Genomic DNA, 19885 nt, shown 5'->3' on the forward strand with positions numbered 1-19885 from the left:
AAGAACAGCTGCCAAGGGGTCTCTTATTATGCCCTATAATACTGCTGCTGCTGCAGCCAGGTGCCAGGAACATTTAGAAATGTAGTTTTCAAGGCTATTCACATCCCTAGTAAGGGTTCTAAGCACGAAAAACTACACTTTCCAGGGTGCCTGGGCTCCTGTTGTGGCTCTATGGCATAATGAAGGCAACCTATATTTTGATGAAAAGAGAAGGGAGCAATGGGGGAGAGAATGTCTCCAGATTATGTCAGCTGGAATGAAACGGGGTCAGACTTCAGATTGAACTCAGAATTGATTTTATAGGACATCTTTTTAATCACCTAACCTGGGCTCATACCAAAATTGAACTGGGAAAGCTAACCTCATCATTAACGTCAAAATATTAATGAATAAAATCAAATCTTAATGTATTTAATTTGAAATACTTCCTATGAACCAATTCAGTGACCATACCTAAACCAAATTGCTACTAGGCACAAGAAAATTGGGCATATCACTGTTGCAAAGGTCAAAGCACCATCACAGGTAGCACAAATCTATCCTCCACTTGCATTACAAAGCAACACCGGCATTCTACACAGAGCAGTCAGCCAAGTACTTGAAAGCTCTCCCCTGCTTGCTCTATTAGATTGCCCCTCTTACTAATTTTTCAACACATTTAACCAATTTTAAACTGCAAGGACGTTTCATTAACTGCCTAGAGAGTTTTGGCCATTCGGCGGTATAGAAATGTAAGGAATTAATCAAAATAAAAAATCCGTTTTAAAAACTTGTTTGCCACACCACCACCATCATCAAAGCAAAACAGTCTTTTGTGGTTTTTCTCCAGTGGGTGGATAGACAAGCCTCATGTTCCAGCAGATGCAGAGGGGGTTTCTCCTTATGTAGGGAGCCCAATGACTTATCCATGCTGTGCTGCCACTACACAGTGTAGGTAGAGGAGTACCTTGACATAAGATGACATATATACTTAGCTTTGCAGATCTTGTTTTAAAGTTAGTCTACAAGTAAAATTCATTTTTAAATACGCTTAGCCAAGTTTAAATTGCAAGGGCTTTTTATTCTATTCTATTTATTTTATGTTACTTTATTTTTAGAAAGCCATTTTTTAAAAAACAAAATAAAACTTACACTATGTGATTCTTTATGGTTGGTGGCTTGGAATTTTTGGGAAGGCCAGTTATAAACAATGTGCGTCGTACCTGCAAAACAAAAACACCAGTTTCTCAGAATCAATGTACTAGAGAAGCCAGAGAGGACAATTTATATTATTTAGTCCTTTTCTCTTCAAACATGCAAAATTCTCTCTCTCTCTCTCTCTCACACACACACACACACACAAACAGCCGAAGGACTACATTGAACTTAGCTTGCTTTATTTTTACCCTATTTTTCTGCCCATGAACACAAAATGCAGCTACGAGATTAAAAATAAACAGTAAAGCATAAACAATCATTTAAGACTGCAGCAGTTGAAAGCCACAGCTACTTTTTGTAATGGTCAAGCTCAGCCTTAGTTCACTGAAATCTGATTATTTAGTTAGCCTCTTAATTGTGTATCACTAATTTTTAAAAAGAGGTTTGCCTTTTTTCCCCTTACAAAAGGCTTAGGATTCAGGATGCACTAAATTTTCATCCACTAAAAAACTTCAAGATTGAAGGTGAAGGCTCTCTTTTTCTGTCCCTCACTTGCAAAGTCAGCACTCTTTGCTTTTTAAAGAAGGCCTTTTTCTTGAGGCAACTGCAGCCATTCAGGAACCATGTAGGCACTTTGATGACATTGCATCACATAGCCAAATTTGAGTCAAGGCAGGAAGCATTGCCCTCACTTTGAATAGGTTTCCTGATGGCACCAGAGATGGACATCACTAAACTAAATCACCATAAGAGCAATGTTTCCTGCCTTCACTCTGAATCGGCAACTATTTGTGTCCCATTTCACAGGATTTCTCCCACCCCTCCCCCTCTGCCAAATTAGCAAAATTGGTATGTGGATGCACAATTTGCCATGGAGTCGTTTTTCACAACCCTTCCCCTCCTAGTTTTGGGCTCAGCCCTACATACAATAGGCAGCAATACCTGCGTTCTAAAATACAGAAACTTACTAGGCTTTCTTCTTTGTGTTTGACCGATTTACTGTGATGTCTCATAAAGTTAACTGTCAGAATCAGATAAATTACAGCAAAAACTGTGTGCAGCCAGAGAAAATTATTGCTGTGGAATATAATCAGAATATTAGAAGTAAAATGACTGGAGTATAACAATTGCCTAGATTACCATTCAATTTATGAATATTCAGTGAACAGCAAGATAGGAACACAAATATAAGCCTGCACATTTTACACTTTAGAGCTTCTAAGTTTAAGCATACAGGACCCAGGTTTTATAAAAGAGTACAAGCAACTACCAATCTTAAACGTAGCTACAAAACAAATTTAGGAGAGCCTCCCATATTTGTCTGTGCCTCTGCTCAATTTTCCAAGATTCTATTCACCTCTAAGAACATGCCCAGTTCTGAAAGAACTGGGCATGTTTAGCCTGGAGAAGAGAAGATTGAGGGGAGACATGATAGCACTCTTTAAATACTTAAAAGGTTGTCACACAGAGGAGGGCCAGGATCTCTTCTCGATCCTCCCAGAGTGCAGGGCACGGAATAACGGGCTCAAGTTAAAGGAAGCCAGATTCCAGCTGGACATCAGGAAAAACTTCCTGACTGTTAGAGCAGTGCGACAATAGAATCAGTTACCTAGGGAGGTTGTGGGCTCTTCCACACTAGAGGCCTTCAAGAGGCAGCTGTACAAGCATCTGTCAGGGATGCTTTAGGGTGGATTCCTGCATTGAGCAGGGGGTTGGACTCGATGGCCTTGTAGGCCCCTTCCAACTCTGCTATTCTATGATTCTAAGTCCCCTGCACCATTGAGCAGGGTGCTCTGGCCCTTGCAGGAGCCTTTTGGGAGTTGAATGGGGCAGTGACCTTGCCTGCATGTCAATCATGAGTCAAACCATTGCCTTTGTTTTCAACCAAATTATCAATTGATATGCTAAGTTACTGAGAAGGTCAAGATTTTCAAGAACTTTGAAAATAATCCAAAGTGCCCTTGGGCTCATGGAACTTGTTTTTCCTTTGAACAACAGCCTCATAACACTTTTAACATGACCTAAACGTTCAAAAGCCTGAGACAAAGTTTTCTGGCTTATGAGAACATAGAACTCTGGAAAACAAATTAATTGTATGCAGGGCAGGATCTACACTACTGCTTTTAACGGTTTATAATAGTTATGACAACTGTTCAGGCCCAGGACACAGTACATATACAGTTTTCATACCGTTTTAAAAGTGTTATATCCTGCTTGGTGTAGATTCGCACCAGGTCTATTCCAATTCAAGACAAGGGAAAATATAGTGCTGTGTTGCCACCACAGCTTGCTCTACCACACATGCCTAACACAACATGTTTCCTTCTACTACAGGAAAACAAACTCCCCAAATAGAAAAATTATGGAATATCTATGTGAGAAATACTATACACGTAATATAAGATTAAACATTTTGATGATTACTTACCCTGTTTGCAAGTTTGCTATAGTAGTTCTCCCAAAGCTAAAGGGGTCTTTATCTGACAAATAGAACAGCACAGTATATGTAGTTTTAATTCATTCATTACAAAAAACAAAATGCTTCTGCACAAAGGAAGTGGTTTCTATTCTTATAATATTATTATTACTTTTTACTATAACAATTCTATACTTATTTGTGAACACAGCTGTCAATGTACACTACAGACAGTGCTATTCAGGGCAAGGACAAGCTCTCTACCACAGGTAAAGATCATCCAGCTGTGCAGAAAAATATTGGGATTAGGTAGAAAGGACCTACTCCCCCATCCTTGCCAAAATCCTCAAACAACCCAGCTGTAAACACAAGGGCATTTGCCTTAGGTCATTAGGAACACCCTGACAAGTATGCATGCACTACTAGATCAGTGGTCGTTGACTGGTCCAGATCCGAGACCCAATTTGGACTCCCAACCTGCAACATGGGCCCCACTTTCACAATTTTCTCCATGTCCAACATGGCAGCAACAGCTTTACCGTGACCTGTCTGGCCTAATCTTGTGACCCACTTTTGGGTCATAACCCAATAGTTGAAGACCACTGCACTAGATGCAGGCCAAGTTGAAGAGCTCATTGAATTAGGCTGAGGAACGGAGGGAGGAAAGAAGGAAGAAAAAAATGGAACAGGCAATCTTCTATCCAATATCCTCTACTTTACAATTTGCAAACATCATCATCTTTGCACATGAAATGTTGTTGCTGCCAGCTCCTCCAGCTCAAGATAAGCACCCTTTTCCCAGATATCTCCAGTTGGAAGGGAACACATCAGGTGTTCCCAAGTCCAACAGGCTAACACATCTTTTGGAACCTGGAGATGACATGGGGAGAGGGAGAGGAGAGAAGACCTCCTTCCTTTCCTCTACTGCCACTCCCCACCAGAAGATTGAAGAAAGGAGACCAAGAGATCAAGTCTCATTCACTATAGCTGCTGCTGTTTGGGGATGGGAAGGGGATTCTCCTTTCTTCCTCTGCCCACTGAATTATTATGGGTCCTCTACCTGGCGCATGTCTAGACGACTGTTTATTCTGGGATCGCCCCAGGATCATCTCTGTGCGTTCACAGGACGCACAAGGTTTCCTGGGGGCAGGGAGAGATGATCCCTCCCTTGCCCCGGGAAAACGGGCACCATTTTTGTCCCGGTTTTTCCCGTGGTCTCGGAATGATCCCGAGACCGCAGGATATATGGGCACCCATCCCAGTTTTGTTCCGGCTTCTCACGAGTAACTGCGAGGAGCCAGGCATCGGGGGGGGGGGGGGGGCCGGGGAGCGGGAGGGGGGGGGGGTTATATAAAAAAAGGAACATATGTTTTTCGTAGTCGTGCTCCTGCACTCAGTTCTGATATTTTAAAAAATGGCGGGCACAACATCCTCATCCTCTTCCTCTTCCTCCCGGGACGTCGCGCGCGCATGTAGACTGAAGGGGAGGATCTCGCAATCATCATATTGCGAGATCATCCCCCTCTACCCCCCCTTGTCTAGCCATGGCCTTGGACATTACATTACAGTAATATTCTGTAAACATTCCAATTTCGGTGATGCTGTCATCTCATTAACAGCAAATAGAAATGCTGAGAACAACAGACTTTAGGTTCCTTTTAAAAAAAGAAACACCTTTGGATATGAAATGCTGATAAAAAGACAGCCTTCTTAGTTTTACTGATTTCTTACCTATGACCTTCAGCATCTCAAGCATTGCATGAAAAGAGAGACATAAGTTTTGAGTATACCACATTCAGTTCCATTGAATGTATTGTGAATTAAAAGAAGGCTTGTATTTGTAATTTTAATAACCCCTTAACTTTCCACTGATCAACAGGTTGCTGTGAATTCAAAGGTACGAAAGAAGCCTTAGATTATTAGACTCACGTTGTATCATCCCTGGATAAAGGAGTATTTAGCTCAGTTCTTAGCTATTATCTTTGGTATGCAGAGACTGATGGAATTTATATACTTTTAATATCCAACATAGTGCGCACAAAGCCTAAGATCATTCTTCTAAGCCAGGGTTGCTGGGTCTAGAAAACTACCCTAAATTAAGTACCTCAGCTAATAGTAATTTAGATATGTTAACCACTTAGAGATATTTTTAAAATATGGTAAGCTATGTATAAATCTATTCAATAAATAATAAATCATGTGATTCTAACATACATAGCAGAGAAGCTCATTCTAGTTATTGAATACCAATACACATGTGTGCCTGGCCCCACGCGACATGGTACAGTAATAAATCATCATCAATACAGGTGTGCTACTTGAGAAGAATTAACCTATTATCTAAGCCACTATTTTCAACAGAAGCTTTACAACATGCCCAAACTCTTTCAGGAGAACAGAACAAAGAGACTGAAATTTCTCTCACCTGCCAAAATAAACTACAGAATAGAGTATTTTGATCAGTAGAGCCATAATTCTTGTTTGAGAAGCTCTCCTGAGTCCAATAGGAGTCAGGGATCCTTGAGCCTCAAGGGGTTCAGGGTGACACACAGGTCACTCTCTATCAAGAGTAGACAATCTTTTTTTTAGCGTTTCCTCAGAGGTAATTTGTCAGGGGCTGCAAGTCCACGATGGGCAGGCTGGAACTAAAGACAGGCTAGAGCCAAAAGAGGGTGTGCCATCCTTTTCCTCTTTCTGCCACCCTCTTTTTCTCTCTTCCTCTTCTTTTCCATGTAACAGGCTTCCAGGGTAGAGGCAGGTCTCTGCTGTTAGAGGTCTGAACCAATTCCAGAGAGTTTTGATATTAATAATAATAATAATAATAATAATAATAATAAATTTATTTCTTACCCGCCTCTCCCTTTAGATCGAGGCAGAGAACAACATTATTAGGTTAAGGACCCCATAAAATTAGGCTGAGAGTTGCAGGTGGCCCCATAGCCATAGGTTATCCACTCCTGCTCCAAGTCATAAAGTTTCTTACCAAGTAGGTTGCCTGATAAATTTAAAGGAAGTATGACGCACAAAGACAACATGCTGATAATAATCAAGAGGCAGATGAGATGGCGCTGAAAGGCGAGATAGATAATGGCATCATTTCCACATCTTTCATGAATCTCTTCATCACTGCACCACAAATAAACAAAAAAGTCAGTCACCAAACTTTATAAGACAGAAACTGCTTAAGGGGTAGGCAAACGAAATGTTCTGTTTCACATTTGCAGACTGAAAATATTTGGTGCTCTTCGTTATGGTGGTATCATAAAAGCTCATATAGACATACTGTAGAATAACAGCCAATCCTGCAACAGCTGCATTGGATACCAAACCGCTTCTGGGCACAATTCAAAGTGTTGATGATTACCTTTAAAACTGTTAATGTCTCAGGCCTAGGTTACCTTAGGGAATCCCTCTTTCCAGATCATCCTTCCTGGTCCCTAAGATCTGAAGGAGGGGGGCCCTTCTCTGCATCTCATCTAGGGTGGAAGCACATTTGAACGGAGCAAGAAAGAAGGTCTTCTCAGTGGTGGCACTCAGATTACATAACACTGCAACATGAAGTGCACCTCCCTCTGTTGTTTGCACATTATTAAAGACTGTTATATTTCAGCAGGCGTTTGTTGCATGCAATAGATAATGCTTTTATGTTTTGGTTTTAATTGGTGACCCTGACTCCTTGACTGATTTTCTATATTGTAGCTTTTGATGACATCTTAAAAATGTATGGTGCTTCTGAATCAGAAGGACAGAATAAATATTTGAAAATTAAACAACAACAACAAGAGGCACAGTTGTCAAGTCACTAAACAGCATAGAATAATTTCAATATACTGATCAGAATTATAATTCCTCTTGTTCTGGAAGAGGTATACAAGTAAGTCTCTAGAAACGTGGCATTTCTGTGAGAGAACATTAAACCTAATTCTCAACCATTGTACAGCAGCTTCTGCTGCAGAATACGGAGCGTACAAAACCTTTTTATTCTTACCCAAACCTGTATGGTTTCTAACATTAACAAGAATGCTCCTAATTATTATAATTAGAAAAAATAGTAAGATAAATGCAGAGGTGGGGAACAGAAAAAGCTGAATCCTAATACCTCTTTTGAAAACATCTTAAGAACCCCCATTTAGAACCATGCTTTTCTCGGCAAGTTCTTATAATGAGCCATGGCCAAGATCTAAACAAGCAGATAATAATCCTTCCCTAGTGAGTTTTTATTTGGGGGCTAGTCTCATCACAGCAACTCTATTCAGCTATTAGATGGCAAGAGTTCAAAAGACTCTGCAGGCTGCCCTTGCATAATAGTGGATTAGATTTAAAGCACATAAATAATAGAATAAGACTCTAAACCAGTCTTGCCCAACCAGATGCCCTCCAACTGTGTTGGACTACAGCTCCCATCATCCCCAGGCTTGGGTGGAGGTGGTGAATAGTCCAACCCATCTGCAGGGCACCATGTTGAGGAAGACTGCTCTAAATACTCATTCAGAACTTTTTACAAAGCTGTGTGGTTTGAGCCAATGAACTGTCAACTTCTCCTCTAATCATATTTCTATATCCCTAATTATATTTTATTCATTAATTTTATAAGATTTATATCCTGCCTTATAATTAACAAGCTTCAAGGCAGGTTACAAAAATCCAATTAGCACAATAAAACATAGAACATCAAAATGTACAAGATTCCATTTTCATAATTCCTAACAAAACCATACTAAGCGAAGCATAGGTTAGACATTAAATCATTGCTTCTCTGCATACTTACTGCATTCGAAAGATAGATGCCATCCAAGAACAAAAACCCTAAAAATAAACAGAAATATTTTGTAAATGTTCAGTGGGATCCAGAGAATCATTAGCAGAATTCTCATCTCCTTCTTCCTGCTGCAGCTCATATGCCCCCTGAAGAGCTTCTCCTGAGGGTTGGGGGATGGTCCTGAATGGCCTGGGATGCCAGATAGAGGGCTGGAAGGATGGTCAGAAATCAGAGACCACCCTTTCCAAGAACAGAGATACCTTCTGTTCCTGAAAGAGTTCACCTATTCACCTCTCCCCCTTAATCTAATACTTTTAAATATATTGGTAATTTGTTCTCCCATAAATGACCACTTTGGGCTGGACCTAAAAACTTCTAATAATGTCATGACACCATGTTTAAGACAGCTACAGAGAGTACCTAAAATGCAAAGTTCTACAGCTAGGAAAAAGAAACCAAATAAACAGTTACAAGATGGGGGATACTTGGCTCAGCAAAACTACAAGCGAGAAGGATCTTGGAATTGTTGTAGATCACAAGCTGAATATGAGCCAACAGTGTGATGTGGCTGCAAAAAAAGCAAATGCTATTTTGGGCTGCATTAATAGAAGTATAGCTTCCAAACTGCACAAGGTACTGGCTCCCCTCTATTCAGCACTGGTTAGGCCTCATCTTGAATATTGCATCCAGTTCTGGGCACCACACTTCAAGAAGGACGCAGACAAGCTGGAGCGTGTTCAGAGGAGGGCAACCAGGATGATCAGGGGTCTGGAAACAAAGCCCTGTGAGGAGAGACTGAAAGAACTGGGCATGTTTAGCCTGGAGAAGAGAAGATTGTGGAGAGACATGATAGCACTCTTCAAATACTTAAAAGGTTGTCACACAGAGGAGGGCCAGGATCTCTTCTTGATCCTCCCGGAGTTCAGGACACGGAATAATGGGCTCAAGTTACAGGAAACCCGATTCTGGCTGGACATTAGGAAAAACTTCCTGACTGTTAGAGCAGTACTACAATGGAACCAGTTACCTAGGGAGGTGGTGGGCTCTCCCCCACTAGAAGCATTCAAGAGGCAGCTGGACAACCATCTGTCAGGTATGCTTTAAGGTGGATTAAGCAGGGGGTTGGAGTCGATGGCCTTATAGGCCCCTTCCAGCTCTACTATTCTATGATTCTATGAATTTGAACTGTCTAAAAAGAGAGATCAGGTAAACATGAAAGCTTTAGAAATATTAGATGAGATTATTTGAGATTTCTGTTTATTTTTGGCAGGGAGATGCCAAGAGGGGGTTGGCAGTTCATTTCAAATCTTGCAGTCTTTAGGTGAGCTGGCTGAACTTGACCCAGGCAGTGAGTAAGCTTTGTGATCTGGTGGGGACAAGGATTTCTAAAGCTTTCATGTTTACCTGATCATTCCAGTGAACAGCCATGGGATTTTCATAGACTCATCAATCTACCCAGGACACATAGGTTACTCCCCTTAGAAAATGCCAAACTGGGAGCCCCGTGGATTGTCAAATTTCCTGAATTAAGGATCTTCAGTGAAGTGGTAGGAGAAAGGTCATGGAGAGATAGGGACTGCCCTACTAGTGACATCACTTTAGTCAAAACAAGTGGATAAATAGGCCACAGTGCTATCCCTCAATTGCAAATATATTATTCTGATCAATCTCACATTTCAGTAAACTGAGAAGAGGGAAATGCACTTCCTTAAGGAAAACAACGGGTAGGCAAGACTACCATTCTCCAAACAACACAGTTCAGCACAACTACATGTGCAATTAAAGCAAGACAACATGGAACCATCATTAGAAAGTGACTCTTGATATAAATAATCAGTAGTTATTTAATAGGTCGTTGAAGAGGTCTACTTTTCTGCATAATTCCTTATGCCTCATTGATGTTATTTTAGAGTAGAGAATCCTTTACTTAATACTTAAGTTTTTGTATATGCAGGAAATATTATGCAAGTGCATACTATGCATAATACATTTCTTTAGAATACTATTTCTCTCGTTTTGTATCAAGGTTCAAAGAAAAAGCACTCAAATATGCCCAATCAATCTTAAAAGTACTAGAAGACAGAACCCATAAAAGCAAGGGATTATGTATGAGGACACGTCTGAGAATAGGCTTCAGACACTGGTACTATTTTACATACAGAGACTAAAATGTGATACATTTAACCCAAAATGCTACTGACCTCATGAGCAGCCAAGTCTTCAGGATCACATCTGGCTTCACTAGAAGATAGAAAGGAAAGCCTCAGGATTAAAATCATATAATGGCAATAATTACTAAAAGCTTTCAAAGGCTCATTTAGGATGCCTTTAGAAAGTGAAGGTAGCTTTTACAAAACCTGGGGGGTGGGGAATGATTTTCCATAAAGCAGAACAAGTAGGTGACTAATTAAAGCTTATTTTAGGAAAGAAAAGGAAGCAGCTAGTTAGGAAACACACACACTATAGTATTAGCAAAGCATTAATGAAACTGTGGCTCAGTTCAGACATGTTTCTCAATGGTGGTTTTAGAACTCCATGGTGGAGTTTTTACACCACCGTTAAGAAATCTGTTGTCTGCCGGGAAAATGCCACACATCGGTAGAGTTTTTTTTTTTTTTAGAAAACACTCCAAGCAGAATATCTACGTTGTGCAGAGGACAGTTCCTGCACAACCAATGTGTTGTATGTTGTGTGGTGGACTCCATGGAGTTTTCCATTGAGTTGACTTTCTGACTGGCTGCAGAGTTTCCTGGCAAGAGTGGCAAAAGGAGCACGTGCTGCTCTAGGAGAGCCACCAGGATTGTTTTTTTGCCACAATGGCTGGTGGGATACGACTGGGAGGACCAGGGGAGAAGAGATGGCAGAGGAACTGTCAATCAAATGTTGTGATGGATTTTATTCAACTCCACGGTAGCCCACAGTTGCACAACGGTGGAGTTAGAACATGTTGTGTGAGGAGTACCCCCTAGGAACTCAAGCTTTGAGTTGAGTTTTTTCACACTGCGTCGACTAATGTGTTGTCTGAACTGAGCCTGTAAATAAGATAGGAGTGAGGTTCTGAAAGGAAATTATTCACTCTCATATTAATACCCAAGCTCCTCTTCAACTTGGCTTCTAAGAGATCAAAGCAGGTTTTTCTTCTAGATCCTATAATTTTATAGCCCATTCCATGATTACAAGGATTCAAGTCCTCACTTCAAAACATTACTGGGGCTCTCAGTCACCATTAAATGATGGTATAAGCATTGTCCTTCCAAATACCATCATAACTATATTTAAAAGACATTTACCATCTAGAAAAAGAAGTGACCTTTATTACCTAGAAAGGTGTCCTGCCAAGTTTTTCCAAACTTACTTAGAGGATTTCTATCTATCCCAATTTAGCAAAACCAGATATATAGAGCAGTTTAATAGACATAAAATAGATTTTATTTATTTACTGAATAAACTTCAGTTATTTAATGATATGAAGCATGACATGCCCACCCACTATAACAGGAGTGGGCAACTGTGAGAGGTCCAGGAGCCATTTTCACCCCAAATGGGCCATGGGGCACCCCCTCCCAAAGTTCTTCAAAGGAGGAGAAGTGCTGATTTGCTGCTGAAATCTGGTGGCAAAACACTTCGTAGCAAACCACATTCTGCCCACACCTGCTTTAGAGAAAGCCAGCACGCAGCAAGCAATTGATGCCTAAAACTCCAGACCTCTAATGGCTAGCATTTCCTGTGTGCTTTTTTCTTTGCCTGTTGCATTTCAACTCCTCGACATCTTTCAGGCCAAAACTAGTTGTGATGCTAAATGCAAAATTAGGAATCAGTTTTCTTCTAAAAATTATTATCAGGCATCGCCCCCCCCCCCCCATTTTTATATGGCTCACAATGTGTAGGAAGATTTAACCTTTTCCTCTCTTGCTGCAGTCCCTATTAAAATGCCCCCCTTGCACATGAAATTGATTTTATTTGTATAATTGCTGATGTGATTCCCAGTGACACAATTCCTAATGAAACATTTAGAGATACATCTAGTTTGACTTCCAGTTTCTTCCATTTGTGTTCCACTTATAGGTGATTTTTGTCTGTGCCAGCGTCCAATCATATCAATGTGTTGCACAGTGAGACAGCATGATACTGTCACCTCTGCAACCACCTATGTTCTGTGGGGCTCATTAGAATTTTGGATATCAACATTTGACATTCATGTTTACCTCTCCTTTTCTGATACTAGTGCAATGCGACCATAATCCCAGAATCTTCTTCTAATAATGGAAAATATCACCATTAAGATCTAGGAAATAATAAAAATAACATTATGTTTCATTGTAATATCATATTGTTAAGTTTTACCATTTCATGTTAAACTGGTTTCAGATTTGGCAGTTCCAAATGAGAGATTAAGGACAAGATATATACTTGGAATAAAGTAGTCTAGACTTTTGGTGTTGGATATAAGTTTTCATTGGTAAAAGGGTGAAAATCCTTAATGGTACTATTATTATCCCCAAGAAAAACTTCAGACAAACAGATGTAGATTCTGCCAAGGTGCTCTGAAATTTAATTTGACATACACCATAGCTGATGCTCCCTACTGCAAGAGAATTAAAAAGGAACATTTGGTATCAGTTTTGCAGATCCTTTTATCCAAAGATTACTACACACATACTTTGTATTCCCTCACATATATCATTCCTTGGTCAGGTCATACTAGACTGTAGGGAAGAAGTGGATTGTTGTTGGATCCCTTATCCACAAAAGCTGTATATATTTCAGCAGAATGAATTCACCCTTCTTCAGATCCCCATCTGAAAACTAGGGGATTCTGGAAGAGAGAGAAATCTGATAACAATTAGAATGTTCATGAAATGAACATACCAAAAAGCAACATACATCGAGCAGCAAGACAACAGGGATTCCACCAAACGTTAAGCCTTGAAGCACAGTACTTTTTCGAGCACTGTAGCAGTAGGTCCCATTTGGACGGTCAATATCTGTAGTTCTATTCAAGAAATAAACCAGACGCGAATGTCCAATATCCAGGGATAGGAGTGAAATCATGTTGTCTCACTTAGAAAAGGAAATATAATAGAGCAGTTAAAGCAGGAAGGAAAACTTTTTATGCAGCTGGAATAACCCAAGAAAAAAAATTAAAAATATTATTTACTTTATTTACAACATTTACTCTATATGTAAACAGATAAACAGATTCTGGAGCAGAGAACAAAAACTTTACAATAATCATTTCCCATTATTTAACAGTTTTTGCAACAGTTCAATGAAGCAGACTATAAAAGTGTGTTGCTAAAATTATACTTTGATGCAAGAGACCTACTATTTGTTATAAACCATCCAGGTCCAAATCCTGGATTAATCGAGATTAATCTGAAGTTAAATCTGGAAGACGTCTACAGTAGGAAAGACACAGAGTTGGAAAGGGCCATTGAGTCCAACCTCCTGCTCAATGCAGAATTCCAGTTTAAGGCATTCCTGACAGATGGCTGCCCAGTCTTTGCTTGAATACCTCCATTGACAGAGAGCCCACCACCTCCTTATGCAATTGATCCATTGTCTGACTGCTCTGACCATTAGGAAGTTTTTCTTGATGTTCAACTGAAATCTGTTTTCTTGTAACTTAAGTCTATTATTTCATATCCTACAATCTTGGTTGAAAGAAAACAGGATGTAGCCCTCTTTCGTGTGACAAACTTTTAGGAACTTTAAAAGTACTATCATATCCCCCCTCAGACTTCTCTTCTCAAGGTTAAATACCTAGTTCCTTCAATCTTCCCTTGTAGGACTTAGTTTCTAGTTCCCAGACTATCTTTGTTGCCCTTCTCTGAATTTGTTTCAATTTATCAGAACCTTTCTTAAAGTATGATGTCCAGAACTGGACACAGCAGTCGAGGTGAGATCTGACCAGTGTAGAGTGGAACTATTACTTCTGGTGATTTTGAAACGTAACTTCTACTGATGCAACCTAAAAGTGCATTTGCCTTTTTTTTTGCAACCACATCACACTGCTGACTCATATTCATCTTGCAATCAACAACTCCCAAGATACTTTTCACAAATACGATTGCAAAGCCAGATATTTCTCATTTTATATCTGAGCTTTTGATTTCTTCTTCCTAAATGAACACTTGTCTTTGGAAACTTTGTACTCGTCTGTTAATTGCATTCTGTTATTTTGTTACAGAAGCCTTCTAACCTATCAAGATTATTTTGAATGTTGTTTCTGTCTTCTAAAGAATTAGCTATGGCATCCAATTTTGTGTCATTTGCAAATTTGAGAAGGATTTCCTACACCTCTTCCTCCAATTACTAACAAAAATGTTGAAGACTGCAGGGTCCAGGACCAAGCCTTGAGGCAGCCCACTCAATATCTCCCTCCAGTTTGATGAAGAACTGTTGATGAGCACTCTTTTGAGTATGGTTCTGTGGATCCACCAAGTAGTAATGTCATCCAATCCCCACTTAACTAGCATGGTAATCATGTTACCATGAGGTACTTTGTCAAATGCCTTGCTGAAATCAACATATATTATGTCCACAGAATTTCCATGATCTACTAATCAAAACATGAAATAAGTTTAGTCAGGCAGGACTTGTTCTTGACAAATCCATGTTGGTTTCTAGTGATCACTGCATTAGTGTCAAGATGCCTACAGATCAAGTGCTTTATCATCAGCTGTACAAACTTCCCAGGTATTGACGTCAGACTGACTTGTCTATAATTCCCCAAAACTTCCTTTTTGCCCTTTTTGAAGATTAGTACAGACCTTTTTAAAGTTAAGGGTTTGATATTTTAAAGACACCTAGCACTTAGCATGCAACAAGGTTAGTTAAACATGCCAATGATTTTGCATCATAACTCAACCCTTTGAGTAATATTAAACCTTTTGGGCAAGTACAGCCACTACAGTGCTATGCCCTGTAACCTGACTGCCAGAAGTGGGTGGGTCTTGTCTCTAGTTTACTGAACTGAAAAGCAGAGAGCAGTATAGTGCTGAAGATGTAGGAAAGAGCATAGGCCAGACTCACTGACCTATTCGCACATAAAGACAACCCATGGGTTGTTCAATCCACAAATTGTTAAGTATGAGTGGAAGCAAGAGAGCGTGCCATCTTTGGCAAGCTCCTCACTTCCACTTTGGGGATGAACTTAAAACAGTAGGGGGCATCTGCAGAGCAGAGCCAACACAGGCTTCACTCCCATTCAAAAGTGTTTCTGCCCCCCAGGAAACATTGGGGAGTAATAGAGGAGGAGGTGGTGGTGGTGGCAGGAGTGGGAGGAAGAGTGAGTGGTGGAGGCAGTGGTGAGCAGGCAAGCAGGCAAAATAGTGAAGGTGGAGCCTTGCAGTGGTGGTGGGCGGACAGAACACAGAAAGAGGCGGCTGTAACCTGCAGGTGAGAAGGAGGCAGTGGGGATGGCCAGTGGGTCAGGATGGAGCAGGTGGCAAGGGGGTCTATTGGCAGTCCCATGCCTGAGAGGGCCCTGGCATGCAGCCAGCCAGCCTTGCACCCTTGTACAGATGAATCACTTAAAGATGAATGCAAACAGCAGCTTATTATTAAGTTCTGATAGAAAGTGACTGGTTCACTTAAAAATCTGAAAATTATATTTCTTAAAATGAAACTTTAAGTGTTGTTACTTGAAGTAGTTTTAACAGTTATAATCTGGACTCAGCACGTACCTCCAGTTGTTCCTCTGTCTATAGTAGTGACTTCAAATGGTACGTACTCATGAAAATATGTCACCAAAATAAGACATTCATGCACTGTGCTCTTACAGGATTCAATGCGGTTAGGCTGGATTCCTGGACAGTAGCAATTTCATGGTAATATCTGCAGGCAAATTAATGGGCAATCTGTTTAGATGAAACTTTATCATGCCATGGAACCATGCCAAGATGCAAAACGTTTCACTATAGTCACCCTTTTAATCAAAAAAAAATTTCAAGGAATTGAACCAGAAGGCCACAATACATTAAGCAGGGCTTTTTTTAGTCATCACATTATAGTTCCACAAGTGAGTAAATACAGAACATCCATCCATTTCTGAAATTCTGATTTGCCTTGAAAACCAAGTTCAGGGAATTCTAAGTCCTGCAGAGGGCAGAGGGGAGCCAGATGCATCACTAGTTGCAGATAATTGCTGAGATGATGTGTAAAATTATAGATCTTACCCAATCTTTCCTCAAAGAAAGGCAGAATAAGGAACTTAATAAGCTTACAGCTGACTCCTCACAGGACTACAACTTTCTTAATGTTTGTACCCGTCCTAAGAGAGGCTCAGAAGTTAAAGATCCTAGCACAAAATATGTCCCAATATATATACTATGTAGAACTGCAAATGTGGGGTACTATTACTTTATTTATTTATTTATTTATTTATTTATTACATTTTTATACCACCCAAAAGCCAAAGCTCTCTGGGCGGTTCACAAAAATTAAAACCATAATAAAACAACCAATAATTACCCTAAATTATAGTAGAAAATATTAAGTAGAACAGCAAGGGGGGGCTTCCCAACCATAAATATTAGTAGAAATTAAGGGCCTAAAAATGCCTCTCAATCCCTCCCTCCAAATTTTAAGGTTGGCACCTCGTCCCTGCAGCCAGGAAAGTTACTGAATTTCTACCACTTCGTACAGCTGTTCATACAGCTGTTAAACAACTAGAGCCTCTCGTCGCGGCCAGAGGGGTTGGAGAGGGGCCGCCCTAAAACGAGCTGTGACACAAACGTTGGTTTTAAGTAAAAATGGACACGGCAACAGGAAGTAAAAGAGATTTTTTAAAAAAAAATCAAATGCTTCAGAGATTCAAATCCACCTTGCTGCGTCCTGACCAGAAAACGCACCTCAACTTCAGTACAAAAAGAGAGAGAAAATGGAAGTCGCACAGAGAGGAGGAAGAGGACTTGCCTGAAGTCACAGAGCTTGTGGGTTGCAGAAAGAGGCTTCAGGGGGGGCTTCAAGGCCCCAGCGCAGCCCAGGCTCTCCTGCCTCCGTCCCCTTCCACTCACTACAAGACAGCAGGAAGCCGCGGGGAACAGTCAGGGCGAGAGGCAGCGCGGAGGAGGAGGAGTTGCTCTGCTTATCAGCTCTGAAGCAGGCTTGGAAGGAGACTCCAGCCTCCCAGATCCTAGTCGTGTGGCTGGTTTCTCTCACTTTTACTTCCCACTTTCCGAGGGGGGGGGAAACTCCGCGCGGCTTCTCTGGGGCAGAGTGAGTGAGTGACAGCGCAGGACGAGGACTTTTCTCGCGCTCCCACCCAGCCAAAACAGGCCCAGCCTCGGTTACCTGAGCCGGCGGCTACTAGCTCTGTGCTGACCTTACTCCAGGTAACGGAAAGGGACCGAGAAGCGTCCTGTGACCGCCCCACCCGCCCTAGAAAGTGGAAGCAACACCAGGTGGTTCCTAAAGCTGCGCATGCGCCGGTGTTATATGGGCCCGGTCGACAGTAAAATCACCTCCTCAGGGTACTTTTATTAGTTCTTCCCGGCGGCTGGAGTTTGTGCGCCTGAGGCAGGCCTGTGCCTCAGTACCCCTGAGGTCTACATGTCTCTCTACACACGTTTGTAAGACGAGAACAATTTTGTTACGTTTTTTAAATTCCTTATCAAAGCATGGAAGGAAACAGGCCACTGCTTCGATGACACTTGGTGGACTGAGCATGCTCTATAACAGGTCAGAAGGAAGAGAAACAGGTTCTCAGGATGCAAAATGTTTGTTTTCAGGAAGCCCGACGCGTTTCAGCCGGTCCTTTATTCTAACGCCTAGCAAAAAGGTTGACTCGTAATCTATGGCGACTATTACTACAGGAGACAGTCTATCTGCTAGATGAAATTCTGCAGACACTTCCTTCTAATAACCCCCTGAGGAAGGCCTTAGAATAAAGGACAGGCTGAAATGTGTTGGGCTTGCTGAAAATAAACATTTTCATAGAACAGTAGAATTGGAAAGGGCCTGTGTAAGGCCATCGAGTCAAGCCCCCTGATCAATGCAGAAATTCGCATTAAAGCATACCTGACAGATGACTGTCCAGCTGCATCTTGCCTCCTGAGAATGTGTTTCTCTTCCTTCAGACCTGCTTTGGATGCTCCCCATTTTATTTATTTATTTATTTATTTGCATGCTTTATAACAGCCTTCCCCAGCCTGGTGTCCTCCAGACATGTTGAATTATAACTCCACAGCTACCTATGTTGTTTGGGGGGCTATAGGGGGTGCAGTCCAACATATCTGGAGGGCACCAGATTAGGGAAGGCTGCTCTGTAAGCCTAACTTTCAAATATAAATGCCTCTCCTGTACAAAGATGCCAATTTCAAAGTCTGGCTTCAGTTCTAAAGTGAGAAGCTTGGGAATATGGCTGGTTCGGTCACATTCCTTTTTATAAACCCCAAGTGCAATACACTCTGGTTGTGCTACATAGTGTTGAGGGAAAGTCAATCTGCACATGCTCAAAGGCACTCTTGCTACTTTACATGTTCTAGGGGTCTGAGCATGAGCTTGGGTTCAAACTAAGCTTAGTCAGTGGGGCCTAGTGTGATAGGTATATGGCGTGAGAGTCTTCCGATTCAAATTAAAAGTTAGAATTCATATGAGATGAGTAGATTGCAGATAGAGTTTATTTAAATATTTAAAGGGTCTTACTGAGCCTTAAAGTCTAACAGATTTATTGGGGCATAGCTTTCATGAACAAGAGTCTCCTTCATCAGATGCATGATTTAGTGCTATCCTCAATTGGCAGGTTAGATTTTTCTGTAATATATTACTTGAGAGAAATGTTAACATGCAAGAGTGCTCTGTCTTTGCTTTTCAGGCTGTGCTTCCACACCTTCCCAGTACCCCACTACCCATGAAGGTACCCACCTGTTTTTCTGACATGGTAGGCAGAGATTTAGCATGTGATGCTTTCTTCTTCATTGCACTTCCATATTGGTGTTTGAACATTTATGGTCTGCAGTCTGGTTTTGTGGCTTGGTTCAGGTGATGGCTAGAAAGTTCCTCAAATTCCTTTTATTTCCCTCTCCCTATTGGCATTTGACATATCACCTTGTCCAGTTTATGCAGAAGATGAACTTTGTCTTTTGTCCGTTTTATGAGTCTAAAATGGTACTATTCTTAATCCCCAGTGTAATGAAATATTTTTCTTCCTTAGTATTCCATATGAATGCCAGGTCTTTTGATTAGAATTATCCCATTTGCAGATATATCTCTTGGGCAAATTTCAATTCCTTATAGTTAAGAGTCCTAGACTGCTGGGCACAGGAAGAAAAGGCAGTTTTTAGCTCTCATTGTAACATATAGTAGAAAGGGGAATTGCACTGAAAGTTAAGAGAATGTGTTGTGGACGAGAAAGATCTTGGTTCAAAACATGCTTTAGCCATGAACAGTGCAATCCTATGCATGTCTACTCAGCAGTTTAGTGGAGTTTATTTCCAAGTAAGTGGAAAGAGGATTGCAGGGAAAAAATTCTAGGTTGCCTCAGGAAAACCACTATCTCAGCTTCAGTCTCCTCATTTATAATATGGGAATAATAATACTGCCTTAATTATTAATACTGCCTGATACTG

General features: G+C 40.9%; 1 protein-coding gene across 3 annotated transcripts in view; it reads right to left on the minus strand.

Moving 5' to 3' along the window:
• The window catches only part of TMEM63A (transmembrane protein 63A), a 34067-nt gene extending 16386 nt beyond the window's left edge, over positions 1-17681 (minus strand). Inside the window, exons 1-9 of one of the 3 annotated variants that reach the window (XM_063124130.1) lie at positions 17610-17681; positions 13182-13373; positions 12518-12597; positions 10514-10553; positions 8322-8359; positions 6537-6679; positions 3566-3617; positions 2106-2214; positions 1132-1202 (exon numbers count right to left, since the gene is read on the minus strand). In XM_063124130.1, coding sequence (XP_062980200.1) covers positions 1132-1202; positions 2106-2214; positions 3566-3617; positions 6537-6679; positions 8322-8359; positions 10514-10553; positions 12518-12597; positions 13182-13364 — 716 coding nt within the window. In that variant the 5' untranslated portion in view covers positions 13365-13373; positions 17610-17681. Of the gene's footprint in view, positions 1-1131; positions 1203-2105; positions 2215-3565; positions 3618-6536; positions 6680-8321; positions 8360-10513; positions 10554-12517; positions 12598-13181; positions 13414-16000; positions 16578-17609 lie in introns of those variants that run through there. The other 2 variants (XM_063124128.1, XM_063124129.1) reach the window with 2 other exon arrangements.
• Between the last annotated feature and the right edge of the window lie 2204 nt (positions 17682-19885).

Source organism: Elgaria multicarinata, chromosome 4 (assembly GCF_023053635.1).
Source record: "Elgaria multicarinata webbii isolate HBS135686 ecotype San Diego chromosome 4, rElgMul1.1.pri, whole genome shotgun sequence".
In the NCBI taxonomy this organism is placed as follows: Eukaryota; Metazoa; Chordata; class Lepidosauria; order Squamata; family Anguidae; genus Elgaria; species Elgaria multicarinata.